General features: G+C 43.7%; 1 protein-coding gene across 1 annotated transcript in view; it reads right to left on the reverse strand.

Annotated features, from left to right (window-relative positions):
• PKP2 (plakophilin 2) overlaps positions 1 to 18,677 on the reverse strand; it is a 43,130-nt gene that overhangs the window by 1,459 nt on the left and 22,994 nt on the right. The window contains exons 6-12 of the mRNA XM_058804937.1: positions 17,800 to 17,977; positions 10,797 to 10,914; positions 9,022 to 9,183; positions 8,453 to 8,626; positions 7,135 to 7,288; positions 5,064 to 5,253; positions 1,194 to 1,281 (exon numbers count right to left, since the gene is read on the reverse strand). Of these exons, the coding sequence (XP_058660920.1) occupies positions 1,194 to 1,281; positions 5,064 to 5,253; positions 7,135 to 7,288; positions 8,453 to 8,626; positions 9,022 to 9,183; positions 10,797 to 10,914; positions 17,800 to 17,977 (1,064 nt within the window). The remainder of the gene's footprint in view (positions 1 to 1,193; positions 1,282 to 5,063; positions 5,254 to 7,134; positions 7,289 to 8,452; positions 8,627 to 9,021; positions 9,184 to 10,796; positions 10,915 to 17,799; positions 17,978 to 18,677) is intronic.

Here is an 18,677-nt window from a genome sequence, read left to right on the forward strand (position 1 = left end):
GACTCAGGATTTTATCTGTTTCATTTGATAAGTGATTTCTGTGGCTTATTAGACTGAAGTTTCAAAACTGTCTGGGCATTAGGTTGTTCTGAAGTTTTCAGTGCCATAGCTGGTGTCTCTAGGGGACATGGTTTGCATAGGAAGAGCAAATAATCAGCATTTTGGAAAATCAGGTCAGACCTTTCCTAAACTACCAGTAAATTCATAAAATTCATGCCATCGGGGATATTGCTGATGGTATGATAAATTTATTGTATGGTAAATTCAGGAATGCAGTTGTAAAAAAACCAGAGACAACTAGTTAGGAATTTATATGGCCCAACAGCCTTATTCTGGAACACAGATTTCTGGTTTGTGAGGCCATACCTGCTAAGTGTGATGCAACACTGTTAAAGTTTATGCTAAGAAAGTTTTTTGGAGCAAATTTCAACAAAAAAAAAATCTACAAAGAGAAACAGCTATTAACAAATGCTATGGGAAACTATGGCAAATGGGACAGTTTTAGATTATAGGGAATCTGAAGTGACAAATTCTGAACAGCAAACACACAAAGATTGAAAACAGTTTGAGATGCAGGGTGAAGGTAGAGAGATGGAAGTTAACTCAGCTGAGGGTTAAAGCTGAGTTAAAAAGCAGGCACAGAGCTTTAAAAAATCCAAACTGGTTTGTGGCAGACTCACGCTGGCCATTTCCTGTTTGATCTGACTATGGCAGTAAATGTTTGCCACCAGCTTTCCCAGGCCCTGGGTTCTGTGTGACTATAACCTGGGCTGTGCAAACAGCAAGGAGAACAGAGCTGCTCTGCTTTTAGAGCAGGGAGCTGCCTGCCCTGCCCTTGGCTTTGCTGCCACTTCTGTGGTTTCTCTGTGCCAGGCTAGCTCAGCCACTGTGGATGGGCATCACCTCCACTCTGCATCACTTCCCACCTCCTGACACTGCTGGCAGGAGCAGCAAAGCTTTTCATAAGCTTTACAAGTGGATATAAAACCACAGAGGGAGAGAATGCGAACACAGAGGAGCAAAAATGAAGGCCATGCATTACTTATACACAAGTAAATAAGAAAACCAAATTCAGGCACCACTTGAATCCTATCACAGGTTGATTCTTAAATGAGCAGGAGTGCTAAGGGCCCCAGAGGACAAATGAATGTGTCTTAGGTCTGAAGGAACAGATTATTTTTCTTTGTGCTTACCTTTTTGTAGGCACTGTGGAGATCGGTGTGTAACCACAGGGAGTAGAGGAGCACTGAAGCAGCCCTGCTGGCTTTGCTGAACATATTGCTGCCATTTTGCAAAAAAAGAATGATAAAACAAATTTAAATTCCCACATCATAAGCATGGTGCATGTACAGACCTCAGCAAACATAACCTCACAGCATTTGTTTTATCTCTCTTTACTCCTAAGTGCTGTTTTGCCACCCTTTAGGAATTGTAGCACCCTTCAGGCTGTCCTCATTACTGAAACAAATGAAACATGCTCCCTGCTCCACTCATTCTTCAAACTTAGGGAGAAATCAAGCTCTCTGTAGCCTACATCTTACAGCAACTATCATATTGTGCACTTTCAGCTGAGGAGAATAACCTCAGCACAACAACCACTTGAAAGAATCTTTCCAGTAGGTAAAATCTCTTGTTAGTTAAACAGGATTTAAACTATTCAGGTCCTCATGAGGCCTCCTTTACTGAGATTTATTTCCTCTTTCATTTTGCAAAGAGAGAGCAAGGCAAATGGAATAGTTATTCATATTTTTAAAACATTATTTATCTTTGGAGTAAATATTAATTGCATTTGTTTACATATTAAAGAACCATTAAATTTTGAATCTGTTCTCTAAAATGCCAATATGTTATTTTTAAGTACAGATCTATAGGTTCTATAAAATGCATCCCTGTACTTTATTGCTGAAGTTTATCAGGGCTGTGTTACAAGGAACAGGAAAGACATTTTGGGTACAGATGAGATCTGCTGATCAGTCACTACATATATGTCAGAATACAGAAAATGTGGTGCAGTTATCTTCTGAGGAGTTATTTAAAATGCTTTAATATTATTAGTAATTTTATATGCCTAAATTATATAAATTAAATTATATAAATTTATATAATATTAAATGCTTTAATATTATATAGTTATTTCACTGCTTTAAATAAGGACCATTTAAAATGCTGGAACCTGGTGAGTTTAGAGATGGGAGAGTTGTCCTAAGAGATCTTTCTGTATTTCACAATCAGTGCTATTCTATTCACATCCCTTGTTCAGGCTGTCCTGTATTTTGAGATGAAGCTTTTTTTCCCTAGAGTGGCAGAGGTTGCAGTTTCTTTTTTGCCTGGGGACAGAGTGAGGCTTGTGGAGCACTTACCTGTCCTTGATGCTGATGGCAATGACCTTGAGGAGCCATCAGGTCACTGATGCTGATGGCAATGACATTGAGGAACCCTCACCTGTCATTAAGACTGATGGCAATGACCTTGAGGAACCCTCACCTGTCATTGATGCTGATGGCAATGACCTTGAGGGGCCTTTACCTGTCACTGATGGTGATGGCAATGACCCTGAGGAGCCATCAGGTCACTGATGGTGATGGCAATGTCCCTGAGGAGCCATCAGGCCACTGATGCTGATGGCAATGACCCTGAGGAGCCCTTACCTGTCACTGACGCTGATGGCAATGACCCTGAGGAGCCCTCACCTGTCACTGATGCTGATGGCAATGACCCTGAGGAGCCCTCACCTGTCACTGATGCTATGGCAATGACCCTGAGGAGCCCTCACCTGTCACTGATGCTGATGGCAATGACCTTGAGGAGCCCTCACCTGTCACTGATGCTGATGGCAATGACCTTGGGGCTCATGGAGCCCTCACCTGTCACTGATGCTATGGCAATGACCCTGAGGAGCCCTCACCTGTCGTTGATGCTGATGGCAATGACCCTGAGGAGCCCTCACCTGTCGTTGATGCTGATGGCAATGACCCTGAGGAGCCCTCACCTGTCACTGATGCTGATGGCAATGACCTTGAGGAGCCCTCACCTGTCACTGATGCTGATGGCAATGACCTTGGGGCTCATGGAGCCCTCACCTGTCACTGATGCTATGGCAATGACCCTGAGGAGCCCTCACCAGTCACTGATGCTGATGGCAATGACCCTGAGGAGCCCTCACCTGTCACTGATGCTATGGCAATGACCCTGAGGAGCCCTCACCTGTCGTTGATGCTGATGGCAATGACCCTGAGGAGCCCTCACCTGTCGTTGATGCTGATGGCAATGACCCTGAGGAGCGCTCACCTGTCACTGATGCTGATGGCAATGACCCTGAGGAGCCCTCACCTGTCACTGATGCTGATGGCAATGACCCTGAGGAGCCCTCACCTGTCACTGATGCTATGGCAATGACCCTGAGGAGCGCTCACCTGTCACTGATGCTATGGCAATGACCCTGAGGAGCCCTCACCTGTCACTGATGGTGATGGCAATGACCCTGAGGAGCCCTCACCTGTCACTGATGGTGATGGCAATGACCCTGAGGAGCCCTCACCTGTCACTGATGGTGATGGCAATGACCCTGAGGAGCCCTCACCTGTCACTGATGCTATGGCAATGACCTTGGGGCTCATGGAGCCCTCACCTGTCACTGATGCTATGGCAATGACCCTGAGGAGCGCTCACCTGTCACTGATGGTGATGGCAATGACCCTGAGGAGCCCTCACCTGTCACTGATGGTGATGGCAATGACCCTGAGGAGCCCTCACCTGTCGTTGATGCTGATGGCAATGACCCTGAGGAGCGCTCACCTGTCACTGATGGTGATGGCAATGACCCTGAGGAGCCCTCACCTGTCACTGATGGTGATGGCAATGACCCTGAGGAGCCCTCACCTGTCGTTGATGCTGATGGCAATGACCCTGAGGAGCCCTCACCTGTCACTGATGGTGATGGCAATGACCCTGAGGAGCCCTCACCTGTCGTTGATGCTGATGGCAATGACCCTGAGGAGCCCTCACCTGTCACTGATGGTGATGGCAATGACCCTGAGGAGCCCTCACCTGTCGTTGATGCTGATGGCAATGACCCTGAGGAGCCCTCACCTGTCGTTGATGCTGATGGCAATGACCCTGAGGAGCCCTCACCTGTCACTGATGCTGATGGCAATGACCCTGAGGAGCCCTCACCTGTCACTGATGCTGATGGCAATGACCTTGAGGAGCCCTCACCTGTCACTGATGCTGATGGCAATGACCTTGGGGCTCATGGAGCCCTCACCTGTCACTGATGCTATGGCAATGACCCTGAGGAGCCCTCACCAGTCACTGATGCTGATGGCAATGACCCTGAGGAGCCCTCACCTGTCACTGATGCTATGGCAATGACCCTGAGGAGCCCTCACCTGTCGTTGATGCTGATGGCAATGACCCTGAGGAGCCCTCACCTGTCGTTGATGCTGATGGCAATGACCCTGAGGAGCGCTCACCTGTCACTGATGCTGATGGCAATGACCCTGAGGAGCCCTCACCTGTCACTGATGCTGATGGCAATGACCCTGAGGAGCCCTCACCTGTCACTGATGCTATGGCAATGACCCTGAGGAGCGCTCACCTGTCACTGATGCTATGGCAATGACCCTGAGGAGCCCTCACCTGTCACTGATGGTGATGGCAATGACCCTGAGGAGCCCTCACCTGTCACTGATGGTGATGGCAATGACCCTGAGGAGCCCTCACCTGTCACTGATGGTGATGGCAATGACCCTGAGGAGCCCTCACCTGTCACTGATGCTATGGCAATGACCTTGGGGCTCATGGAGCCCTCACCTGTCACTGATGCTATGGCAATGACCCTGAGGAGCGCTCACCTGTCACTGATGGTGATGGCAATGACCCTGAGGAGCCCTCACCTGTCGTTGATGCTGATGGCAATGACCCTGAGGAGCCCTCACCTGTCACTGATGGTGATGGCAATGACCCTGAGGAGCCCTCACCTGTCGTTGATGCTGATGGCAATGACCCTGAGGAGCCCTCACCTGTCACTGATGGTGATGGCAATGACCCTGAGGAGCCCTCACCTGTCGTTGATGCTGATGGCAATGACCTTGGGCAGGCCGTGGGCGCTGAGCAGCAGCCGCGCGTTGTGCGAGCTGCCCTGGGTCAGGTTGAACAGGGTGTAGCAGATGGATGCTGTGGTTTCACAGGCCACCTCACAGCCTGGCACACCCTCGGGCAGGATTGACACCAGGTCAGGCAGGACTTCTCTGGCTGCAGGGTGGGAGAGAGACAAGCAATTCCATTACTACAGGAGTAGATTTAGATTATTCCTCCCATTCTCCCTCAGCAGGGAGCTCTGTGCTCCCACCACACTCCCATGGCTTCCTACCTGCATTACATCCCCAAAACTCAGCTGAATCTGCACCCCCACAATGGACAGCCTGTACCTTGCCTCATGCACAGTCCATTAACAGCTCATGTGCTGGACTGAACTCATCAGGTGTCACTGTCATATTTTCTGGAAAAATCCCTTCGCCAGGATTCTTCTCCTGAGAAACTAAGAAACCTCAGAGAAAAATGAAAACAATAATTATCTGATTGCTTCTCCTGTGTTTTGCTGCTTTGGAATGTGGCTGGAGATTGTTTATCCAACATGTGAATTGTTTTTACTTAATGACCAATCATGGTCAGGCTGTGTCGGGACTCTGGAAGCAGTCATGAGTTTTTCATTATTATCTTGTTAAGCCTTCTGTAAATATCCTTTCTCTATCCTTTAGTGCAGTTTTAGTATAGCATTCTTTAAAATGATATAAGTACATAAAATAATAAATTAGCCTTCTAAGAACATGGAGTCAGATTAATTCCTTCCTGCCACATGGGACCCCAGAAAATACCACAACCAGGCATGCCACTTCCCTGCTAGAGATGTTTTATGTTAAATTTATTTCCATTTGATATGGAAGTTAATTTTGCTTGATGAATTTGGATAAATATAGGTTCATTTTGTTTGATAAATTTAGACCCTTATAATCTAGAAAACAGTGTGCCCTCTCAAATGTTTTCCTTTGGCCAAAGTTTTTCTTTTTGGAATTTGACCTGAATTCACACATGCATTCAGTCAATCAAAAAGAACTTCTTTTGATAGAGAAAAGGTTCACCTGAAATTCCCCCAGTTCTCTCTATTATGGATAAAACAACTGTGAATGTGCAAGATGAAGCACCTGCCCCCAAAGCTTTGTGCTAGTCTGTCTTGCCCATAGTCTCATAAATGATTTTTTCCTGATGACATCCCAACTTTCTATCAGTTTAATTTCTTCTCTTTCAGGGGGGTTCACCACCTGTAATTGCTAACACCATATGGATTATCCCTCTGAAATCATTCCAACAATATGTTATAAGATTTTCATTAATAGGGAATGTTCTCTAAGGCTCCAAGAAGACACAGGAGGCTGTTCTGCAGAATTCCAGAGGGTAATCTGTCCCATGAGATATCTTTATACCTGGAATTTCCCCTTTCCCCCTTAGAGGCAACACAAAAAAGGACAACAAATTATATGAACACATTTTATCCTGTCAGTAGGAAAATGTCTTAAATACACAATAATTTGAAATGAGAATACTCAGAATAGAAATGGCTTCATTTAGAAATGAGAGAATTTAAAAGAATTAACTATTTTTCTATAGCATCTTATAGCTTCCATTATTAAAAAAAATTTTGCAGGAAAACTGTGTGGGCTGCAAACTTTTAAAGCCTTGTGTCTAATGAGAGAGAGTCTCATCTTCGCCAGAAGAATTAGAGATGCTCTGTGATTTCTTGCAAAGCATTATGCAGCAGTGGCAGCACAAAACTCAGCAATCACCTTCTTTTATTTTGAGCAGAAGAAAAGCTCCCTCTCCAAATCTGTGTAGAATTTACTTCAATTATGTATTTTTGAAAGTAACACCAATGGAAGTATCTGAAGAGGAATACCCAATAAAGTGAAAAGCTCGTGTAGGCAAAACTCTTCATTTTAAGCCCTGTACAGTGACCGCAAGTATCTGGTGAAAAAATCTACAACACTAACAGATCAGGGGTTTTTCGAGCATTTCTTTCTTTCAAAGCACAAAACTTTGATGTGAAGAGAGCAGAGCAAGCTCTGAGTTTTTGCTCACCTATGTCATTTTGCAGGGAGGGGTTTCGGGACAGGTTCCTGAGCAGGGAGACCGCTGTCTTCTTCACGGCGGGGTGGCTGACGTGCAGCATGGCGCGGATGCTCGGGAGCCCGTTGGCCTTCTGCACAACAGTGCGGGCCACTGCCAATGGCATCTGTGGAGAGGCAATTTGTGTCATTGCCAGCAGTGCAGAGCCTCGGGACAAGTCAGATCTATGCACCAGTTTAAGCATATTTCAAATAGTTTTAAGCCAGTTACATGTGAGTTGCAGGGTGGCTGATGTGCAGCATGGTGCGGATGCTCGGGAGCCCGTTTGCCTTTTACACAATGGTGTGGGCCACTGCCAATGGCATCTGTGGAGAGGCACTTTGTGTCACTGCCACCAGTGCAGAGCCTCAAAAAAAGCCATACACAGGCAGCTCTCTGCACCAGTTTAAGCATATTTTAAATAGTTTTAAGCCAGAGTTACAAATGAGTTGCAGGGTGGCTGATGTGCAGCATGGCGCGGATGTTCGGGAGCCCGTTGGCCTTTTGCACAACAGTGCGGGCCACTGCCAATGGCATGTGTGGAAAGGCACTTTGTGTCACTGCCACCAGTGCAGAGCCTGAGAAAAAGCCAGCTCTCTGCACCAGTTTAAGCATATTTCAAATAGTTTTAAGCCAGAGTTACATGAGTTGCAGGGTGGCTGATGTGCAGCATGGCGCGGATGCTCGGGAGCCTGCTGCCCCTTTGCACAACAGTGCGGGCCACTGCCAATGGCATGTGTGGAAAGGCATTTTGTGTCACTGCCACCAGTGCAGAGCCTGAGAAAAAGCCAGCTCTCTGCACCAGTTTAAGCACATTTCAAATAGTTTTAAGCCAGTTACACGTGAGTTGCAACACGAAAGGGAAAATATAAAAAAGCAGTTGCACCCTCTTTCTCCCAAGTGCTCTCTCAGACAGATAGCATTAGTTTAGTCTTCAACACAAAAGTGATCTGCTGCTGCGTCAGAGCCCTGCTCTCTCCACAGGAATGTCTTCCACAAAATAACTTTTTTAGTGCTTTTAACATCTGCTCATTCCTCATAGAGTGATGAATTAGTAAACTCCACACATGGAGCTGTACACAGAGGGAGAAGAAGCAGATCCCACTATCTGCCCAAGGAAAAGCTGCACTTCTGTTTATGGCTTTCCCTTCAATGTTCTTCATTTTCCTTCACCATGTCAGCGAGCCAGGGACTTGTCAGTGCTTATTTGAGTTCAGCTGCACAGCAGCCCTGAGCTCTATGCATTCACATCAAGAACTAGATGAAAAGAAAAGGAAAAAAGTTGACTTACTGGTCCAGTGCCAGCTGTGAGGTTCTGGAGAGCTCCCAGGGATGCTTCTTGGGTGTAGTTTCTGGTACTCTTTGCTATTAAGGAGAGGTATATCCTAATCAGGGTAGAATGCCAGAGCGACTCAACACCTTTGGGATTGCTCTTTTCCTCAGGAAGCGGGGTGTCCTGCTGCTTCTAAACATGCCAACAGATCAGGCCTTTAGAAACAGTGATCTCCATAGCTTAATGCACCACAAGCTGAACTAGCCCTTTTGTAACTCTGCATGACGAGGTTATTTGGAGACTGTCAAGTTCTAAGCTCAAATAATAATGTGCAAAATTTCAGTACTTAATGATAGTGGCCAGTCCATCCAGTGGGGTATTCCTCAACTAATAAAACATTTGTTATGCCATTGTCATCAGAGAATTGGTGTCAAGAAGGGCTATCAATAAATTTGCATTTTTGTGGCAAGGAAGTGTTGCCCTACCAGATACATCAATAACAAACGCTTAATTAGATTACAGCCTTATTGTTCAGAGTTTGCTACTAGTCATTAACCAAATGAGATGTAACTAATCATGTACCTTACCTCTTTTACTTTTCTGCTCCGTGTTCCAAAACAGCCTGGTGTTTTATCATTGTTAGAAATATTTCTTCTTTGCACATATATGCTCTGGGCATAGCTCTCAGGGAGCTCTAGCTCTAGCTGGTAGGAAAGATTGTGTAGAATGCACACACAGTTCTCTGTGGCCTAAAATAACAAAAGAATAGAAATTGAAAGCTTTGGCAAGCGTTGAAGGGACATGTACAGACACAGGAGGAGATTTGTGGATCTTCAGTAAGTGACTGCAGAGTTTCTAATGCCTCATGGAAGAGCCAGGCTTCAGGGCAGTGATCCACCAGACTGAGAAATGAAACATGCCCTGGGATGCTCCTGAGCCTAGGGGGGTATTTGGGGCTGCACTGGGAGTGGGGTGCCTGCCTGTTGGAAATGGTCCTGGGACATCACAATTCCTCAGCTGTGCCTGGGAATTGTTTGGGCGAGTGCTGCTCGACACAGAGATGTGCCAAGAAGAGTTTAAGGGCTTAGGAGCAAAGATGATCATGTACACACCTCACCACAGCATCAGCAAGAGGAAAGCCTTTTATCTTCTCCAAAGAGGAAGCGTTTTTCTGTGGTGGAATGCTTTTTAAAACAAGACATTCCTTCCTGAACGTGGCTAAGGTCAGGTCTACAACTTTCTCAGTGGCAAAGAGCTTTGTTACCAGTTGCTCCTCTTTAGAAAGCCAAAAAGGAATGAGAGCTTTTAAGACAAAATGCAGCAGGGAGCTACTGGCACACGTGTAATGTGCTGGATTCTCCCTGGAGCTAATGGCACTGGATGCAGGGAGATGGGCAAGCTCGAATAACTAATTCTAGAACAGAGCTGTAAATGTGCAGTAATTACCACTACACAGCACAAGCTATGGCAGGCCCACCAGAAAGTGCCTTACAGGCTGCAGCCAATGTCAGTGACAGCTGCTCTTCTCACCCAGCTTCACCCAGCTGAAAGACAAGCCTCTGCTCCAAGAATCTGTGTCCAGGCTTCACCTGCACTCACTGCAGGGAGGGAGAGTGAGAGAAACTGGCACTGGAGGTGTTCCTGTCCTTGCAGTTAATGCCTTAGGCTTAGGCAGCAAGGAAAAATGTGCAGCTTTTTTTTTTTTCCCCTAAAATACCCTAGGAAATTGGTTCTGTTCTAAATGATGCAAGCTCCTTAATCACACAGCCACCCAAAGGGATTTAGGTTCTTCATTTCCTAAGGGGTATGTAGCATTAAATATATAGGAGAGAAGCATTAAATATATAGGACACTAATCAGATTAATTTTTTAAGCTTCTAGCTATCTAGCACCCTGAGACAACCAAAAAGGCAACATCTGACTCTTTTGTGTTCCAGCATTTCTGAAAGCTGTGATTGTATCTCACTTTAAAAAAAAACCAAAAAAACCCCCCAAAAATCAACAAAAAAACCCTCCAAAACCCCCAAAAAACAAAACCAAAACCAACCAAACAAAACCCCCCCCAAAAAAAACCAAACAAAAAAAAACCACCCAAAAAATCCCCAGAAGTTTCTACCTTTCTCTCTAGAGATTCTGCGAATGTTTTCCCAGTGCTGAGTTATACTATTCTCTTAGATTGCTGGATAAAAATGCTTCAAAAAGCTTCTTACTGGAATTTCACCTTTGGTGGCAGTTTTAAAATAGTTAAGAAATAAGTTTTGTAATTGCATCACAGCAGTTTCTGAACACTGGTTTATAAACAACAGAAAAACGTTCACTTGGCAATTTCCTCTAGGAAAACACTTTTAATCTCAAAGAGTACCTTGTCATTGGGCTCGTGGTCTGCAATGGCTCCTTGGATATAATACACAAGAGAATCAATCAAGCCCTCACATTCTCTCATCTTCTTCCTTCCTTCTGGGCCAGCAGAGCTCATGTTTCTGTGCAGGAAAGAAAATGTTGGGGAGAAGAGACTTAGTCAGAGGGATTTTCTTGTGCTCCTCTCACAAACTCTTCCAGCCAAAACTTAAAGATACAGAAGTTCGGGTTGACTGCTTCTTTTCTTCACAGGTGTAAGACAATCTGAGCCTCCTCTAGATAAAACTTTCACTCACAGACAAAAATAAATACTCCAGGGAAACAAACCACTGTGGTTGGATGGGTGAGATCTGACTCAAATTTTCGTCTCAAGGTTGAGTCAATCCTTTTTAAGCAGTCAAAAAAAAAAAAAAAAGAAAAACAACCAAAAACCCCCAAACTTGGACTTGTTTTCCCTATTCCATTTTCAGTTATAATTTTAATATTCAGGATGGTGAAAATATCATGGATGGAGAAAATTTCCATGCACACAGGTGTCCTTTAGAATTAATTTACCTACACTGAGCTGGTTCTTGATCCAAGATGAGCCATCAGCTGGAACATGGTCTGAGAGTTTCAGCAGCATCTCCACATCCACATGCCCAGACCCACCCTCTGCCTTTCAAGTAACATTTGCTGGGCTTTGTAGTAAACCAAGTACCACTTACAAATGAATTACAAAACTGATTTAAAAACTCTTGGAAAACCAAACACACACTTGCTGCTTGAAGCTGCTTGGCTCTAAACAACCTACTGGTTTCCATGGAAGAAACAACACTTAGACTTTTGGGGTGTGATTATTTTTACTACTCAGCAAAATCTGAATTATGGAATACCAGAATCGTAAATCCAGCTCTTATTTTATTTTATTTTTGACTCCTGCAGCTCTGGTGGACAAAGGACTGCACACTGCACATTCAAACTTCTTTGTTTGAAATAACATTAACTATTAGCCCATGCCAATCTTAGCATCCATCAAAACACAGAGGGATATGTTCCTTTAGATAGTTTCAGGTTCCTTATTTTTCATGCTTTGCCCATTAAAAATTACAATGTTCACAATTTTATTAATGACAAAGCCAGTAAGGTTTAAGCTTTCCTGTGGCTTATGACTGTAAAATGAATGTAGCATTTTATACACTGTCATTTTACCTCTACTCATTTTTTTCCTCTGGGAAGTACATGTTCAGGTTACATACCTGTAATATTACATTTTTTACATGTAATTTTTTTACTGTAACTTTTTACATGTAATTGCATACTGTAATTACAATTTTACTTTGGGTCATGATGTTAATGATGTCTCTATTTATGAGTTCATTTATCCTCTCATGGAATTATGTATCACAGAATCAATATTCAGATCCCACAACACGACCTGCTGTAGAGATCCCTTTGGAATTTAATTTCAGCTATATATGTCACGTTCAAGGCATGTCACCTTTTCCTATGCTTATGCTGACAGAAGTGTGCACGTTACAGCCCTCCTGGTGCATAGCAAAAATAGTTTCTGGGGCACAGAGGCTAAAAATACTGTTAAAGATAAGTGTGGAATTTCCCTTGCCAAAGATACTTCAGCTGATGCAGTGTTTGGTTTTGTCCCACATATTCTAAAATCCCCCAAACTTTTTACAACTGCTCCTGCTGTGCAAGGAGAGGCCATGCCCTGGCTTTGCTGTCAGCAGGAACAGAGCAAAGAGGTTTTCCAGCTCAGGAGGCAGAGAAGAGCCTGAATTAGGGGCACTGGCCTGTCCTGCAAGGGAAATGAGTTCCTGGGCTCTGTTTCATTAAGAATTTGATGCTCAGCCAGATTCAGGTATCAGTGGGTGTCCCTGTGCACAGCTGTACACATGTGGCTCCTCTTTTCTCCCCCTTTCCCTGTGTCCTTAGGGTGACATCATGGACTGGGAAGGGAAGAGCTCCTGCTCTCCCACCCCTCCAAACACTGCTGTACCCACCTTACAAAAAACAGGGGCAGACAAGAGCATTTCAGGCAAAACCTCAGCTGACAGCTTAAATTTGTTTGGTTATTGAAACCTTTAAAGCCTTGTGTCTAATAAGAGAGAGTCTCATCTTTGCCAGAAGAATTAGAGGTGCTCTGTGATTTCCTGCAAAGCACTATGCAGCTGTGGCAGCACAGAACTCAGCAATCACCTTCCTTTACCCTATTTTGAGCAGAAGAAAAGCTCCCTCTCCAAATCTGTGTAGAATTTACTTCAATTATGTATTTTTGAAAGTAACACCAAATGGAAGTATCTGAAGAGGAATACCCAAAAGAGTGAAAAGTTTGTTTAGGCAATACTCTTCATTTTAAGCCCTGTACAGTGACCGCAAGTATCTGGTGAAAAATCTACTAAACTCGCAGATCAGTGGTTTTTTGGGCACTTGGTTATTGAACCTTGAGGAATTTAAGGAGGTAAAAATATAATTTGATTTATTAAAAAAAATTCTGAGAAGTGTCACAGAAATGTAAATTTAAATATATATATATTTTTAGAAACAATGGAGACATTTTGCTTAGGGAATTTAAGAACTGACTTAATCTTGGCTTCCTAAGATTTGAGGTTCATGACAATTGAAATGCCACCCTCTGAGCTCAGGGGCTGGACTTGATTGCAGTGGAGTTCCAGGAGGCCCTGAAATACTCAGCGCTTGCAAAGTGAGGAGAACACAGCCTTGGGGAGATTGCCCCTTGTGGGGATGCTCTCCTCTAAATGACTCAGAATTGACCATTTGGCAGCACCCACTTATGAAAAATCTCTGACTCTGGGCATTCTTGGCTGGGGGAATCCTGGTGATGTGCTCAAGCTCTGCCATTTGCTGATCTGCACATCTCATTGATCTCATCTTGCATTTGCTGCTTCTGTCCCCTCTTGCACACATGCATGGTGCAACTGTAATCAGATATAAAAGAGCTGTTTGCCCACAGTCCTGGGGTGAGGATCAGCTAATTTCCTGCTGGGAAATGTTATTTTGATCCAGAGTTGTGAGGTAGATACATTGACATTCGAGGCAGTTAAACCAAGGGCGACTTTGAAGTAAACAGAATTATGATAATAAATGTTCAAATAGCTGATAAATGACAGCAAATGAAAGGGATACTCCCTCTAAGCCAACACTGAGTCATGCACTGACTGTTGGAGAAGGTTCTTGAACTGCTCTGAAAACTCCATATAACTGATAACAAGAAGGATTTTGCTCCTGGGACTCATTCTGCTAAAACTGATAATGTGAATTTAATTCAAATACCAGACAGCATTTTGGAAAATTCTATTCCCTTCTTGCCTTGCACAATTCAAAAATTCACCAAGGAGGTAAAGGTATCCACTTGGTAACTAGATGTGCCAGGTTTCAAGCTGCTTATTGGAAGTACCAAAATTCCTTTCAGGAATTGGGGGAGCAGATAAACTGAAGAGGAGGCAAGAGGAGATAAGAATGGATGGAGATAAACTTAAAGGACTGGCAGTGCTATGCAAGAGGCCTTGGTTCAAAGACTTATTATCATCAGTCACTTGTTTTACATTCTCTCAGGAGCTGCCACCGTGAGTCCAAGCTTTCCAACACATGGGGAGAGCTTTGGCTTCACTTCTCTCCAGAGTAAATGGAAGCAGATGTTTCTGCAGCCCCCTGGGTTGCAGTGACACAACTCCCTCCAAACACAGCTCCCCACTGTCCTTGTGGGTCACTGTGTAATTCACAAGGGGCTCAGAAAGGGGCTGGGGCAGACAAACTGTGAAAAATAATAATGAGAAAGGAAGGATGGCTTTAATTTTGCTGGGTGAGAAGAGAGAGGTTAGCTGACTATCCTGGAAATAGTTGTCTAGAAAGTTTTGAAAAATTAGAATACATAGGAGCACAGGATGTTCAGTTACAGGGTAGATAAAAAGGAAGGCTCTGTAGGGAAGTACAGCAGCTGCAACACTTAAATTAAATGTTCTGTAGGGGAAAATTTGATAACTGTGTATCAATTTGGGAAAGTTCAGCATTGCAGAAGTTCTAGGAAAAGGTGTTTCAAGATAAAAATGGAACCAGTTCATTATCAGCTTTCAAGGTGTGATCCAACAGCTTTCCATTAACCTTCCTTTCAGAGGAAAAGCGGTGCCAGAGGTTCACATATGTATACAGATAATATTCAAAACCATGCATTCTACATGCTGCTGGGATCTTATCCTTTCAGACTCAGAGGAGTATGGGGAAATATCCTGAAGATTTTTATCCTTTGTATTGGAACTAGAAGCAGAACTTTTATGTGTAAGACTTTCAGGCCAAGAAAAAGAGACTTTACCTTTAAAATCCTACAGGACTTGTCTACAATTGTCTGTAACACTCTACAATTGTCTGTAACACTCCTCTAGATAGTTTAACACACCAGTTTTACTTGTTCAGCTATTGTCAGGCAGCCAGTGAAGTCTGTTGATTTGGCTTACTCTGGGGGTCCAAGCAGAGTGCATTTTCTCATATTTCACAACCAAACAACACTATTACTTATTTTAACTGCCAATTCAGAATTCCATGGTTTACACAGCTTCTTTTTACTACACAAAGATTGTGACCTGTGGTTTCTGTACAGCTTTGCTTCTCACAGGGTCTTAAGACAAAATGCAGGCCTAGAGAATGGGATTAACAAATCCTTGTAAGGTCAGAGTTTCTTATCAGTGACACAGAGATTCAGGACTCACAGTGCTTCTGGCAGGAGCTGGGGACTGCTCTGGTCATGCTCTCATTCCAGTGCTTGAAGTACCTGCAGTATTATCTGCTAGACACGGATTCACTTCTCCTGCTGCTGTTTTCTCACAAAGGATGAAGGAAGCTTTAATTTATAATCTGGTAGTGGTGTGGTGCAGTGCACATACCCCCACCAGGTGCTAGGGTTGGGTTTGGGCTGTGCTCGTCCCTTTTCAGCCAACAGTTTTATGGGAATTTTTGAAAAGAATTTCTGGCATTCTCCTGTAAGTAAGTACAGTACTGTGCATAATGTATTGCACTTCAAAGTTGTATTTTTACCCTCTAATAGGAGCTGCAGGCTACAGACTCTACCAACACACCCAACAAACACGTTAGCATCACAAAAGGCAAGACTAATTACAGATTTATATTCTTGCAAATAAGCAGACTCTTTTAACATATTCATAAGTAACATCATTCCCTCAGTGCACACTTTCAGTACTCCATGGTGTGCCCTTCTTTTTATTGATGCAGAGATTTTGTGTTTTCCTAATACATAAGGGAGGAATAATTCCAGTGACCTAATCTGGGAGGTGAGTCACTTTCCAGAGAAGAAATGCAAACTGGTTAATCTTAAAGATCTCAGCTATTTAGTCTGTACAAATAGGTAAGCCTCATTCAAAACTACTCTGTGCTAGAAAGTATGTGGCAATCCTGCAGATCATTTTTCCTGGGAATTTTCAAGCCCTTCTTTTTCTATTTCTAATTTTCAGTGTTGAAGCTCTTAGAAATGAGAAGGATTAGAATGTGGATATCGTATTTTTAAAATAGGTTATGTCTCCTTAAGCACCTACATAAGGGCAGTTTCAGAGACTTTTAACTAAGGCTGGAGAGCTCACAGCAATTCTGGAGCAGCCCCAAGCACTGACTTTGTGTCCAGAGTAAGGTTAACCCAGGAATCCACTTTCATTTAAAAGAACCCAGGTACTGTTACACCTTATTTGTCACAGAACAAGCCCTGTCAATCTGCTGAAACAAGCTCAGGAAGAGCAACACCAGCTAAACCTGAGATTATCTGTGCCACCATCAGCTGCCTCATAGGGAAGGGACAGTTCCAGAGTCCAGACACCAAGAGAGGAGCAGCCAGACTGGTTTCTGCACAAAAAGGCAGCTTGGGCTCATTAATTTGAAAAAAGACACCCTCCTTCCTTTCCTAGACAGCAGCACTAAGTGTTAGCTAGAGAAGTTTTATTATGGGTGGTCAGTATTTATTTGTATTTGTTCTTGAGTCATCAGAGTAAATAAAAGTTAATTAATACTTAGAGATGTAGTTAATTAGCAGTTAGTGGGCTGACAGGAGTTCCTGCAGAAAAAGGTGTATTGTTGTTGAGTATTTTGTAAGGCTTTTGTAAGGCTACAATTCATTTGTCTTCTGAAACCACACGAGTTAGACACAGAGCTGTTGCACAGGAAAAATCAATGCCATACACACACAAATACTCTGCTATAGGACATGTCAGCATAGCAGGTATGTCTGAGGCAAAATGGGCACCTTTCCAGCCTCCAAATTCCAAACTTCATTCCTTGTATTTTTCTAGAAGGAGTTTAAACCTCAGGTCATGCCTTTGCAATTGTACATTACTCCTTAGGCAATTCAAACTGTGTCCTTTTGTGCCTTTTTAAATGTGTAAACTTACTTAACGTGCAATGACTTTGAACTCACAAAGGGCCCCCAATTTATAGATTGTTAAAGATGTTTTTATTGAAGATGTGATTTTTATACTTCAGACATTTAGGAGTGTGTTCACTGAGGCCTTGGGTGTTTCTCTGTGGTAAGTGCTACTGTGCCCACAGGTCTATTAGCAGAGTGCAGCACTAAATACACAACTATAAATCACAGAATCACAGAATCACAGAAATTCTAGGCTGTAAGAGACCTGTAAGATCATTGAGTCCAACCCATGTTCTAACACCTCAACTAGATCTATTCTCCCACCCCACGGCTGCAACTTGCTTTCGAACTTGTGCAAAAGGCTGGACAGGGATTACTCTGCTTTAAAAAATGGCTGTCCCATATTTTAAGTTGAATCACTTTCTAATCAGTTTAGGCACAGATTATGATATCTTCAAATAAGCAGCTGGAAATAGAAAACATTTATGTGCTTGTAGGTACCATTGTCCCCTTTCCAAGTCATCTGTTTGCATGAGAAGTGATTGTGGCTCTGTGTATTTACCCAAAAATAACTGAGCAGACCTGTTGTGTCATCACCACTGCTTTGGGTAGTTGTGGACAGAGTGCTCACCTCAGGCATCCTGTGGCATTGTAGAAGATATCAGGGTCAGGCAGAACACGTGGTTTTGGGTAATCTCTGTCTGGCCAGCCCGAGTGGGGGATGAGGACAGCCTCAGTCAGGGTCTGCAGGGCTTCTCTGACCAGCAGGTGCTTCAGCTGGTCATTGGAGGACAGGTTCCACAGCAAACCTGCAACAGCCACGAGAAAATCAGAGAGGCAAAAAGACTCCTCTGCACTTTGACAGACTTCATCTCACAGCCCTTGGTGTTAATGAGTGAAGAGCCTGCCTGGCACTGATAATCTGGAGAGAAACAGAAGGGATTGGTAAATGCTCACCAGTCCTCATCCAGGGACATGGAAACAGGGGAAAAAAGGGGGCACAGTTACCCATGTGAATAAAGTAAAATCTCTACACAGTCAGTCCAATGCCCAGCCAAGAAGTGCAGCTTTCCATGGCTCTGCATTGTCCATCTGGTGCTATCACCTTCTCTATAGCCAAGCAGCACAAGCTGAGGGAAAACAAACTCACAAAAGGGATAGATGGGAGGCGCAGAGAGTTTCCAGGAGATCTGCTGGAAGACAGGAAATGCCCATTTCCAAGTTTCTCTAACACTTGAGAGCAAAATTTCTCATAGGAGGGAAAGCTGTTAACACTGGTTGGCTGCTACTGTCCAGACATTAGTCACTAAACAAATCATTCAGTAATGCTACAGACCTTGTCCACTCACAATCTCCAAGGCTAATTTCAAGTATAATCTTGTTGAACTTAACAGGTTCCATTATGTTCTGTTCCAACAGACAACAATTCTTTTTAAAGTCCTCTTCCCTTGGAAAACAACACATATTTCTGCTTTTCACTACAAAGACATTCATTGTTCCTCCAGCTTG

Source organism: Ammospiza caudacuta, chromosome 5 (assembly GCF_027887145.1).
Source record: "Ammospiza caudacuta isolate bAmmCau1 chromosome 5, bAmmCau1.pri, whole genome shotgun sequence".
Lineage (NCBI taxonomy): Eukaryota > Metazoa > Chordata > Aves > Passeriformes > Passerellidae > Ammospiza > Ammospiza caudacuta.